Source organism: Somniosus microcephalus, chromosome 15, assembly GCF_052327205.1.
Source record: "Somniosus microcephalus isolate GS21.2 chromosome 15, FLI_Smic_1.0, whole genome shotgun sequence".
Taxonomy (NCBI): Eukaryota; Metazoa; Chordata; class Chondrichthyes; order Squaliformes; family Somniosidae; genus Somniosus; species Somniosus microcephalus.
In genome coordinates this window covers 104,630,938-104,643,618 of record NC_141001.1, presented here as the reverse complement: position 1 = coordinate 104,643,618, position 12,681 = coordinate 104,630,938, and the positions used below count along the sequence as shown (strand labels likewise).

Genomic DNA, 12,681 nt, shown 5'->3' with positions numbered 1-12,681 from the left:
ACGGTCCCAATCTGTCTGGCTTCCATGGTAACGGACACCGCCTGAGCTTCGGTAGCGTTCTGAGGTAGCGCTTCGCTCCCTGATGTTTGCACCTTAAGAGAGGTGTGTAGTGCCTGATTTAGCGCTCAAATCACCTCCAGGGGCGATAGAGGGGAATTTTGCTGTCGGAGGCGATAATTAGCGCCGGGCACTAAACTTTGCAACACCGATATTTTCCCCCTAGGTTCTTAGTGGAGATGCACACAAACTAAATAGGGCTTGCTTTGGTCACGGTTAGCTGCTTTAAAAAAAAACTATTATATGCTGAGTGACAATCCCTGTTGCTGTACTTCCAATCTTGCTACAGTTTTTCCTGCTAACAACTTTAAAAAAATCAATTTAATGTAAAAAAAAAAAAATTGCTGTTATCTGAAAGCAAGTGGGATACATTCAGTTCCCAGTTGTTAATGCTGCTCGATCACTCTGATCTCCCCAATTACTACCCATCTTCATGACCCAGACCAAAGTTACGAAAGACATTCTCTGCGATTGTGACCATGATGTACTGTATTTATTCCTTCTCGGCCCTCTCATTCTCTGTGCAGCCTTCAGTGCAGTCAGCCACACTATCCTCCTTCACCTTCGGCCCACCCCCCACCCACAATCTTTGACCCCTCACCACTGACGCCATCCCCTTCCCTAGGTATCCAGATTGTTCGCAACCTCGGCCTCATTTTTAAACCACGAGCTGAGTGTCTGACCCCCATATCGTCTCCATCACAAGAATCGCCTCCTTCCACCTCCGTATCATCTCCTGCCTCTGCCTCTACCTCAGCTCATTCGCCGCTGAAATTCTGATCCATTACTTGGTCACCTCCAAATGCGATTGCTTCATTGTTCTCTTGGCTAGTTTTCCATCCCCACCCTCCATAGACTCCAGCTTGTCCAAAACTCTTGCTTGTATTCTAACCCACACCAAGTTCCACTCATCTATCAACCCCCTCCTCACTGACTGACATTGGCTCCCGGTCCCCAACACCTCAGATGTAAAATTTTGTCCTAGTTCAGTAAATTTCTCCATGACTTTGCTCGCCACCATCTCTGTAACCTCTTATGATCGCATCCATATAACTGTGAAAGGAAACCTGTCTCCTTCAGCCCACCATAGACAGCTGTGCTTTTAGCCGCATAGGCCTTGCGTTATAGGAATTCCCATTCCCATTCCTGTCAGTGCCTCGGTTGGTAGCACCCTTACCTCTGAGTCAGAAGGTTGTGGGATCAAGTCCCACTCCAGAGACTTGAGCACAAAAATCTAGGCTGACACTCAATTCAATTCAATTCAATTTTATTTGTCATATATGCAGCAGACGTGTGTACTGCACAATGAAATGTTGATTTTTACGAGTCCTCCCAACATTGGAATAAATATGGCATAACAATGATAAAAATACTAATAGAAATACTAATAGAAAGACAGTAATAATAAATAAAACAACAGTAATAAATAATAATAAATTAATCGTTCATGAGTCTTATGGCCTGGGGGTAGAAGCTGAAACGTTAAACTGAGGCCCCCTCAGGTGGACTAAAAGATACGATGGCACTATTTCGAAGAAGAGCAGGGGAGTTATCCCCTAGTGTCCTGGCCAATATTTATCCCTCAACCAACATCACTAAAACAGATTATCTGGTCATTCTCACATTGCTGTTTGTGGGAGCTTGCTTTGTGCAAATTGGCTGCCGTGTTTCCTACACTTAAAAAAAAAAAGTACTTTATTGGCTGTAAAGCACTTTGGGATGTCTGGTGGTCATGAAAGGTGCTATATAAATGCGAGTCTTTCTTTTCTCTTGTTAAATCCCTCTGCCTCTCCATTCTCCCTCTCCTTTAAGACATCCTTAAACCCCACCACATTGACCAAACTCTTGGTCACCTCTTCTAATCTCTCCTCCTTTGAGTTAGGCATCTGTTTCTTGTTACACCTCCGTGAAGCACCTTGGGAGGTTTTTTTTCCCGTATTAAAGGCTCTATATAACCACAGGTGGTTGTTGTTGGTATTGAGTAAAAAGAAAAAGTATTTCCTTAGAACTGCTCCCACGCTGCTACCGTAACGTTACCAGAGGAACTTCCCAGCCATCGACTGAGCTTTTAGTTTCAATTTGCATTCATTTTAAAGAGATGCACTCGCGTTGACTTGAGCAAAAGTAGGCATGGAGCATTTGAGCCTTAAAATCAAGATTTAATGAGGCTGTATTTATGCTAGAGTGTCAGATATGGTTTTAAAAGTGCAGTGGTGTAGCAGTTATGCTAATAATCCCAAAAACTTGAGTTTAAATCTCACTGTGGCACTTTGAGAATTTGAATTCAGTTTACAAAATCTGGAAATAAACAGCAAACATGAAGCTGTTGGATTGCCGTAAAAACCCAACTGTATCACTAATGTCCTTCAGGGAAGGAAATCTGCCGTCCTTACCCGGTCTGGCCTATATGTGACTCCAGTGGTTAATTCTTAACTGCCCTCTGAAGTGGCCTCGCAAGCCACTCCGTTGCATCAAATAGAACAAGGCCCACCACCACGTTCAGAGGGCAACAAGGGATGGGCAATAAAATTTCAGCCTTGCCAGAGACACCCACATTCTCAGAATGATTCTTTTTAAAGTGTTCAAAGTCCCCCGCCGCCCCCAAGCTCTCTACTGTTCTGAGAGTGCAGATCATTCCACCTGCGCTCGCGAAATATTTAGAACTTGCCAACTGGAAGTGTGTTTCTGCACAGCCGTTCCTGGCTCCTGAAACTCTGTGGTGGGTGCCGGGCGGGATCTTGTGCGAGCTCCCACTCCCCAGCCGGCAAAACCGATCATTTTTCATGAGCGTGGCAAGAGTACCCAGGCTCAGCCAATGTTTACCGAATTCCCTGACATTGCAAGGGAGCTCTGAGCACTTTTTGAGGCCTTGTTTAAGCGTCGCAGTGGAGTTATATTCCGCACAGTGTGGAGCCCAAGCAATGTGGGACAGCTTCATCCAGGGGATCACATCGCCCCGCTTTTGCTGACTTTGACATTTGCACTGCAAAGTGACCATATACCACATCTCTAGCGTGCCATCCCACTTGATGGTAACCCGGACATTTTTGATGATATGCCCATATTCTAATCTTTGCAGTTTCATTGCATAGAAACTTAACAGCACAGAAGAAGGCCATTCGGCCCATCATGCCTGTGCCAGCTCTTTGAAAGAGCTTTCCAATTAGTCCCACTCCCCCTGCTCTTCCTGCAATGGAGATTGTAATTTGGAGGTACTAAAATATATTTTGTAAGAATTAATCCAAAATCCTGTATCGTTTTTAAAACATTACGTTAGAACATAAGAAATAGGAGCAGGAGTAGGCCGTACAGCCCCTCGAGCCTGCTGCACCATTCAATAAGATCATGGCTGATCTTTGACCTCAACTCCACTTTCCCGACCGATCCCCTGAGCGTCCAAAAATCTATCGATCTCAGTCTGGAATGCACTCAACAACTGAGCCTCCACAGCCCTTTGAGGTAGAGAATTCCAAAGATTCACCACCCTCTGAGTGAAGAAATGTCTCCTCATCTCAGTCCTAAATGGCCGACCCCTTACCCTGAGATTATGACCCCCTCGTTCTGGACTCTCCAGCCAGGGGAAACATCCTCTCAACATCTACCCTGCCAGGCCCTCTAAGAATTTTATACGTATCAATGAGATCAATATAAACATTGCAACACCCAACATTTTTAAAGAACCCGCTGGACTAATATTGAGATGCTTCCACTACAAAACTGGCAATGCACGAATCTATAAATGTAATGCTATCTACTGATAATTGGAAATCGCTTTTTGCAGTACCCAATAATTTGAATTGAGCAATGTTAATAACAGCAAATTGGGAATTTAGTGGGGGTGGAATGGAATTATCAGATCATTTTGAATTAATCAGCTTTCAGTTAAGAGGAGCAGGCTGCATTTATCCAGCTTTAGGGGACTTTTACTGAGAGATTCAACAGGGAGCCTCACTTACCATCATTCTTGATATTCGAGTCGGGCCTGGGACGGAAGCAGGAGTCTCTTTCCTGTATTCAAGAGGGGGTGTGGAAGGGTTCTTAGCCCCAGGGGGGGGGGCGTGCTGGACACTGAGGGGCCAATTTCAACCGAACCAGCCCATGGGAAACTGACTGGGATCGGGTGCAAGGCTAGTTTTACACTCCGCCTGATTTTATACTCCATTGAGACAGACTGGGTGTAAAACTGGCGTACCACCCAAGCCCGTGGGGATCCCAAATGGTGAGGTAGGTTAACATGACTCCGAGTCTCCAGCACACCAGTGAAAGCTGGTGGGAGACAAAATCTTGGGCACACATGGAGGGAGGAGAGCATTTCAGTGGCCCACACACTTTCAAGTTAAGTGCAATAGACCTTTTCTTGTAGATTTCTTTTGTTCCCATCTGATATTTAGGCTTTCATGAGTCTTAGAGCCAGGTGCAGTTATTCATTTATTTTTCCCCCAACTCCCTTTATTGGCACCAAAGTGTTTGCCACCAGGAACCCGTCAAGGTGAAGTGTTCGGAGGAAAAGGACACCATCAGAGGGTTGCCAGGCAGTCTGGGCTGCCTGAGATATGGTCTGTGCCCTCCTGCCCACATCCGAACATCGGCAGAGCGAGGTCACTTTGGTGGACGTTGCTGGTGGAAGCTGCTCTTCCCAATGACTGCTCTGCCTGAAGATCTCCCGCTGGCATCACGATGAGATATGAATCTAATCCTAGCGCACCTGCTGCCAACCGTTTCTGTGAGTTCCGACAAACCCACCTGGGAATGACTCTGGTAACCTGCCTTCTCAGGGTCTGGGCCATCACAGGGGAAGTTGCTGAGCATTGCCATCTGCTGCAAGGACGCCAGTGTCTTCCATGCAGCCTAGAACTTACAAAATATTTACAGCACAGAAACAAACCATTATGTCCAACTGGCCCATGCCGGTGTTTAGCTCCACACGAGCCTCCTCCCACCCCTCTTCATCTAACCCCATCAACATATCCTTCTATACCTTTCTCCTTCATGTGCTTATCTAGCTTCCTCTTGAATGCATCGATACGATTCACCTCAACTACTCCCTGTGGTAGTGAGTTCCACATTCTAACCACTCTCTGGGTAAAGAAGTTTATCCTGAATTCCCAATGGATTTATTAGTGACTATCTTATATTTATAGCCCCTAGTTCTTGCCTTGCCCACAAGTGGGAACATCTTCCCTCTGTCATCCTATCAATCCCTTTCATAATCTTGAAGACCTCTAAAAGGTCACCCCTCGGTCTTCCCTTTTCTACAGAAAGCCCCAGCCTTTTCAATCTTTCCTGATTGATATAAGCTCTCAGTTCTGGTATCATTCGAGTCATTTTTGCACCTTCTCCAGGGCCTCCATATCCTTTTCATAATATGGAAACTAAAACTGTTCACAGTACTTCAAGTGTGGTCGAACCAAGCTTGCACATGGGCAGGGACAATAATGATCAGTTGTGGTCCAAAAACTTGGCTCCAGCTTTTAGCTGACACGTGGGATGGTGCAGAGAAAAATCTTCCTTGAATTCAGCAGCCATCAAAGAAGAGGCCAAATGCTGGGCTGCACCATCACTTGTCTGCGGACTCGTGCCTGCACCTACAGCACGAAAGCAAAACACTGCGGAGGCTGGAAATCTGAAAGAGAGAGAGAAAATGCTGGAAACACTCAGCAGGTCAGGCAGCATCTGTGGAGAGAGAAAGAGAGTTGACGTTTCAGGTCGATGAGCGTTCATTCGAACTGGAAAAAGTTAGAGATGTAACAGTTTTTAAGCAAGTGTAGGGGCAGGGAAAAGGGGGGGGGGAGGAAAGAACAAAAGGGAAGGTCTGTGATAGGCTGGAAGGCAGGAGAGATTACATGACAAAAGGGATGATGGAGCAAAGCGAAAGGAGATGGTAATGGGACAAGTAAAGAAACAAAAGTTGAGTCTAGAGGAGCTGTAAATGGTATACAGGGTACTCTCCCTGCCTGCCACTTTTCAATCCCATGCCCCCTCAACCTTGGCAATGGATGCTAATGGGTTGAGATGCCTTTGTAATGCTCCCCGAAAGCCTTTAAAAAATTTAGTCCCTCTCCTTGTAAAACCCCTCTTCCCATCCCTTTTTAACTTTGACTTTCATGTAATCTTTATCTCCTACCAGTTTTGGAGACCGTTCGATTCCTCCCCTCACAGCCCAACTGGCAGAACTCTCCAACCATCACTTTCTTTGGGGAAAAAAAGTATTGATTCGGGGGGGGGGGGGGGGGGGGTGCGCGTGGGGGGAAGTTTTGATTCTGCAAATAAATTCACTCTTCTTCTGTGTTAATTATTCCGCAGGATTTCTGATGGAGTGAACAGTACTTCAGGTGTACAACGGAACGCCACTGTAACCTTCACCATTCGGCCTGGAACCAGCCAGCCCATAACCGTTCAGAACCGGACGTCAGATTTTGACAGTATGACCATTTTAAAACGAGCGCCGAGTCCCGTGGTCTCCCCGACAGACGCCGGCCAGCAGGCTCCCAGGCCATCCTCTCTCCCAATGTCTGCTTCCTCGCCTACTCTTTCTGATGCCTTTGGCTTCCAAAGTCCACCGGTCCCTGGGGAGGGGCACTTTGGCACCCAGCCAGGCCGCAGCCGGTCCCCCTCTCCATCCGCTTTGCAGCAGCCAGTCTCGAACAAACCTTTTGCATCCAAGGTTGTCCTCCTTTGGACTAAACACGACGTGGCGGACTGGCTGGACACCTTGAACCTCGGAGAACACAAAGATGCGTTTTTGGATAATGAAATAGATGGGACGCATCTACCGTCACTTCAGAAGGAAGACTTGATCGATCTCGGGGTGACGAGAGTTGGGCATCGAATGAACATAGAACGAGCTTTAAAACAGCTACTCTCGGATAGATGAACATTTATTTGAATGCTTTACAAAGTAACTAAAAGATCTCTCATTATTTTTGTCGACAGTCTACATTCACCATAGCTCTGGCTGGAATATAATGTGCGACTGAAATATTTTTAAAAGCTCAGCATGAACATTTGTTCCGATAAAAAGCCTCTAGTACATTTATAAGCACAACAAGTTGACGGTATCAGTGGCTCGTCAGTCAAGCAACGCCATGTGCCACTGATGTGCTGAGAAGAATAGTGCAAAAGTGAAGATCCTTTTGTGATGTAAATATACTACAGCATAATCTATATTTTGAACGATGACCTTTTAATATTGACCTCACTTGGACATGTGTCTTAATGATACCGCAGTTGAACCAGCAGAGCTGTGTTATATACTTTCTATCTTTGCTAGTACAGTATTTCTTCACAAGGATCACAATCAATAATGTAGAAGATGTGCAGCAGATCTGCTCACCCCCTGTTTTACTCCTCCACTTTTTTCCCTTTGAACAAGAGGTGACGCTGACTAGAATTTTTTTTTTCTTTTCTGCTGAGCAGTCTTATCATTTCCAGTATTGTGTGTGTGGGGGTGGAAGTATGAAGCTCTTTTAACTTTTCACATTTTTGACATACTCTCGTACTACTCTGCCATGATGGGACACTGTTGTAGCATTTGTCCAATTCTTTCCTTGAAAGCTAATACCGATTTGTTTTTTTTTTGTTGTTGCTGTTGCTGTGTCTTTTTCCCCTGATGCTGTTGTCAGGAGCTGCTCTTGACAACAGCGACAAGGGTGTTGAAACTAATCATTACCGTCTTCCATAAGAGCGCAGGTGATTTACCACAGTTGTTTACTCGAGCATTTGGAAGTGCTCTGAATGGGCCAATGTCTATTATTCAGTTTCAGAGCAGACGAGTTCACTCCTTTGAGCTGTGTCGGAAAAAAACCATGTCTTGCTTATTGGAAATAAAATTTAAAACAAGAAGGGGGTTTCTATTTGTCATTTTAGCTGCTATTCTTTTTTCACGGCTGTATACGTTTATTCTGATTGGTTAATGACGTGTAACGCCGGGTATTCCAGTCAAGGAATGTAGCTGCGCAGTACGTTAATTTTTTTGAACGCGCTCTGCCAAAATACAAGTGAAGCTAAATCTGAGCAGATTGCTTTGTTGAGGCAATGGTAGTAGTGGATGATTTCAGTCTGGCCTTTTACTGCTGGGCATAAAAAGATTAACCATAACCGTAGAACGACAGGTAATTTAGACGCATTTCTCTCCGCCATATTATGTACTCACTTCTTTTTAGGTCTGCATTTCTGTTACATATTGTAATTAAAACTGGCGATCTTACACGCTTAGTTTGTGTAACAATTGTGTATACGGTACCAAATCTCACGAGATGTAAATTGTGTATAACAACATACAGGGACCCCTGTTTATTGGGAGACTTGAGTGCACTTCATACTGTTAACTTCCACAGAAACGATGAGCTGTGTGACTGTTGGGGACATTTTAATTCGCAGGTTTTAACATCTTGCACAGCTCTCAGTATTTATTTGTGGTATTTATCATTTAGCTATATAGTTGATTCACTGACTCCTCTGTAACTGCAGCTGCAGAACTATCCAGTTGATCTGGCAATGATTGCATCAATGAGCCTACAATATCATTTTCTTTACCAATAATAGTAATTTAATTTTATTTTAATTTTTTGCTTAGTGCATTAAGGTGTATCTCACTATAATTTGTGTAAAAGAACTTGTGTTCAGGTTATTAACGTTGCTGTAATTTCTGTGATTTATATATCTTCATCTAGATTCCATTAAGAGCTCCTGTAACTTGCACTTTCCCGACTCCTCAATAACTTGTATGGCAACCAAATTATTATATAAGAAATAAATATTATAACGGCGAATAAAAGTTGTGTTACTGACTGCAGACATTGTGCCCATCAACCAGAATCATCAGTTCCCTGTCTATTGGCCTGCATTGGCTGCACTTCCAAGAACCGGAAACTGGATTTAGTTTCTATTTTACTACAACTGCTTCAAAAGTACCCCTCCTCTTTAAACCTCCCCTAATTCTCTGCTGTTCAAGGCCCCTCCATGGCAGGCACCACTCACTGGTCTCAAGGACAGGGAGGAAAACTCATTCCTTTGCAACAGAGCTTTCTGATTTTATCTCTCTCTCTCTCTCCCCTTCTCCATCTCTCTCTCCTTCTGTCTGTCTGTCTCTCTTTCTCTCGCTCTCTCCCCCCTCCCCTCCCCTCCCCTCTCTCTCCCCCCTCCCCTCCCCTCTCTCTCCCCCCTCCCCTCCCCTCCCCTCTCTCTCCCCCTCATGCTCTCTCTCCCTCTGTCCTTCTCTCCCTTTCTCTCTTTCCCCATCTCTCTCGTCCTCCTCCCTCTCTCTCTCTCTTCCCCTCTCTCTCCCCTCTCTCTCCCTCACTCCCTTTCTCTCTCCCTCTCCCCCCCTTCTCTCCTGCTCACTCTCTTTCTCTCCCCTCTCTCTCTTCCCCTCTCCCTCTCCTTTCTTCCCTTCTCCCCCTCTTTCTATCCCCTCCCCTTCTCTCTCCTGCTTGCTCTCTCTTTCCCTCTCCCCCTTTCTCCCTCTCTACCTCTCTCTCTTCCCCTCTCTCTTTCTCTCCCCTCCCTCTCTCCCTCTCCCTTTCTTCCCTCTCTCCCCCTCCTCTTCTCCTGCTCGCTCTCTCTTTCCCTCTCCCCCTTTCTCTCCATCTCTCTCCCCCTCTCTCACTCCCTCCCCGACAGCCCAGGCTTTTACTGGACAGTTACCACATGGGAGATGAAAGGTGGAGACCGGCGTGCCACCAGTCTCGAGGGTGCCACGTTGGTACACCACATCTGGGTGCCATAAAATACCCTCTGAAATGTGTTGAATAGCTGCACACTTTGTTTTCTCCTTGAGAGCTGATTAAAAGCAATGACTGAGCAAATAATTGTTCACAATGAAAGCAGTGCCCAGTTCAGTTTGAGCGGTGTACCACACTTAACGCTTTGGGAAGGCATCAGCTTATGGGCTTCAGTTTCCTAATGCAAGTAAAAAGCTGTACAGTTACTTCACAAAATATATGTATGTAATTTTCTGAATGTAAATAAAATGGAAGAAAGAAGAAAAAGGATTGGCCTGTTATGGAAATGAGCTTGAGCTGGAGGACATAGAATTATAGAATGCTACAACACAGCATTGGGCTTCCAGCCCAGCAAGCCTGTGCTGGTGCTTTTCTCCACATGAGCCACCCACTCGCTCCCCCTATCCTTTAATATTCCTCTTTTTCAAGCAATGATCTAATTTCCTTTTAAAAAACATTTAGCGGATTCTGCCTCAGAAACTGCTTCCAACCGCCCTCGAAGTGAAGCTTTCTCCCCCCTCTAACCTCCCCTTGAATTCTTAGCTCAAATTTATGCCCCCTCGCTACCAATTTTGCCAACTAGTGAAAACAATCTACCGTAATTCAACTTGTCACAACACTTCGTATCTTCTCGGCATACATTTGGTTGTTAAAAAGTAATAACGTAATTTAAAAAAAAATATTTATTTGTTCATGGGATGTGGGCATCGCTGCCAAGCATTTATTGCCCATCCCTAATTGCCCTTGAGAAGGTGGTGGTGAGCCGCCTTATACAGCTGAGTGACTGACTTGCTAGGCCATTTCAGAGGGGCAGTTAAGCGTCAACCACATTGCTGTGGGTCCGGAGTCACATATAGGCCAGACCGGGTAAGGACAGCAGATTTCCTTCCCTAAAGGACATTAGTGAACCAGATGGGTTTTATGCGACAATCTGGTAGTTTCATTACTGATGTTCCTTCCAGATTTTTAAAATTTAATTAACTGAACTTAAATTCCCCAGCTGCCCTGGTGGGTTTTGAACTCACGTCCCCCCAAATCATTAGTTCAGGCCTCTGGATTACTAGTCCAGTAACCACTATGCTACTGTACCCACAACTCAAAAATATAGATGGCAAAAGCCAACATTATCTACTGGAGGCAAGCTCTGCCATTGATTTTTATCTTCTCATCTGTGGTTCAGTGGGTAGCACTCTCCCCTCTGAGTCAGAAGGTCGTGAGTTCATAGTCCCACTCCAGAGGCTTGAGCACATAATCGAGGCTGACACTCCGGTGCAGTGCTGAGGGAGTGCTGCACCGTCGGAGGTGCCGTCTTTCAGCTGAGACGCTAAACCGAGGCCCCGTCTGCCCTCTCAGGTGGCCGTAAAAGATCCCACGGCCACTCTTCGAAGAGTTCTCCCCAGCGGTCCCGTTAATTATTCCTCACCCAACATCACTAAAACGGGTCATCACATTGCTGTTTGTGGGAGCTTGCTGCGCGCCAATTGGCTGCTGCGTTTCCCACATTACAACAGCGACTGCACTTCAAAGGTGCTTGGTTGGCTGTAAAAGGCGCTATATAAATGCACGTTCTTTTATCTTTCTTTCTGAAGGTATCTGACTCTGCAGAAGTCGCTTCACCCTTTGAGCAGCTGCTCACCTCTCTCTCTCCTGGCAACATTGCAGCATTCTCATTTTGCAGCTCAACGGTAAAGGTCATACAGGCTGGTTCCAGGTTTCATTTAGAGGAGGAGGCGTGAGAACAATCTGACATAATGAGTTCAGCGAGTTTCACACTCGCGTTAGTTAGGGAGACGCTATCTGACGGCATGAACCTGGTCTGCACCTAATCGTGCAGTCAAGTGGCAATGATGCAGCACTGAACCGAAATGAAGTTTGTTATCGCAAGAAAGAATGCATTCAAAGTGGGTGATCCACTTAATACTGCAGTTCGTGTGTAAGAAATTTTCATGGTAAAAATATAACCTAATATTCTGACCTAACTTGCAAATAGTTATATAATAAAAAAAAACATTGCCCACTCAAACTACCACAAGTGCCAGGTCACTGGTTTGACTGTTATGTGAATATAACTTGAATGTCTATAGCAATGACTGATGGTTGTTACACTGACTGATCTACGTTTCCTACATTAAACAGTGACTACACTACAAAAGCACTTCATTGGCTGTAAAGCGCTTTGGGACGTCCTGAGGTTGTGAAAGGTGCTATATAAATGCAAGCCTTAGAGTTATCCCTGGTGTCCTGGCCAATATTTAGCCCTCAATCAACATTACTAAAAAAAAATTATCTGGTCATTATCACGTTGCTGTTTGTGGGAGCTTGCTGTGCGCAAATTGGCTGCCACGTTTCGTACATTACAACAGTGACTGTACTTCAAAAGTACTTCATTGGTTGTAAAACTCTTTGGGACATCCTGAGGCGCTATATAAATGCAAGTCTTTCTTCTTTGACCTGAATCCTCTGCTCGTGATGCTACTATCTATTTTAGACTTGTGTTTTTATTCCATCTAAGATTATTCCTTGTTGCCTAAATGCATGTACTTCCCCAACGGTGTTGCAAAAAAATATATTGAGTTACTCGGGACTAAGATGGATGATTTGCTGCAGCAAGTGATTTGTTATCACATTGATCTGCTCAACCGCTGTTACTGCCTCGGGACACTCATGCAAAATTGCAGTACTCGAACATCAAATCGCACTGCACACATTCAGTGGCAATGCACTGGGTCCATTGAGGTATGTCACCTTGTGGCAAATTGCTCAGTAGCTCATGGCTTGTGCAATAGAAAGATGCGCTACCCCTAGAATTATTCAAAAACTGTAATTGCACTTTTGTAGAGTTTTAATTAAATAGATTAAATATCTAAATGCAAAACAGAGGCTTTCTGAGGTAATTAGAATC

At 45.0% G+C, this 12,681-nt stretch overlaps 1 protein-coding gene across 2 annotated transcripts in view; it reads left to right on the top strand.

The window, feature by feature from the left end:
* Positions 1 to 10,040, top strand: part of shank2b (SH3 and multiple ankyrin repeat domains 2b) — a 1,331,733-nt gene extending 1,321,693 nt beyond the window's left edge. For both annotated transcript variants that reach the window (XM_086008225.1, XM_086008224.1), the window contains one exon: positions 6,361 to 10,040. In XM_086008225.1, the coding sequence (XP_085864351.1) occupies positions 6,361 to 6,931 (571 nt within the window). In that variant the 3' untranslated portion in view covers positions 6,932 to 10,040. The remainder of the gene's footprint in view (positions 1 to 6,360) is intronic.
* The last annotated feature ends 2,641 nt before the right edge of the window (positions 10,041 to 12,681 follow it).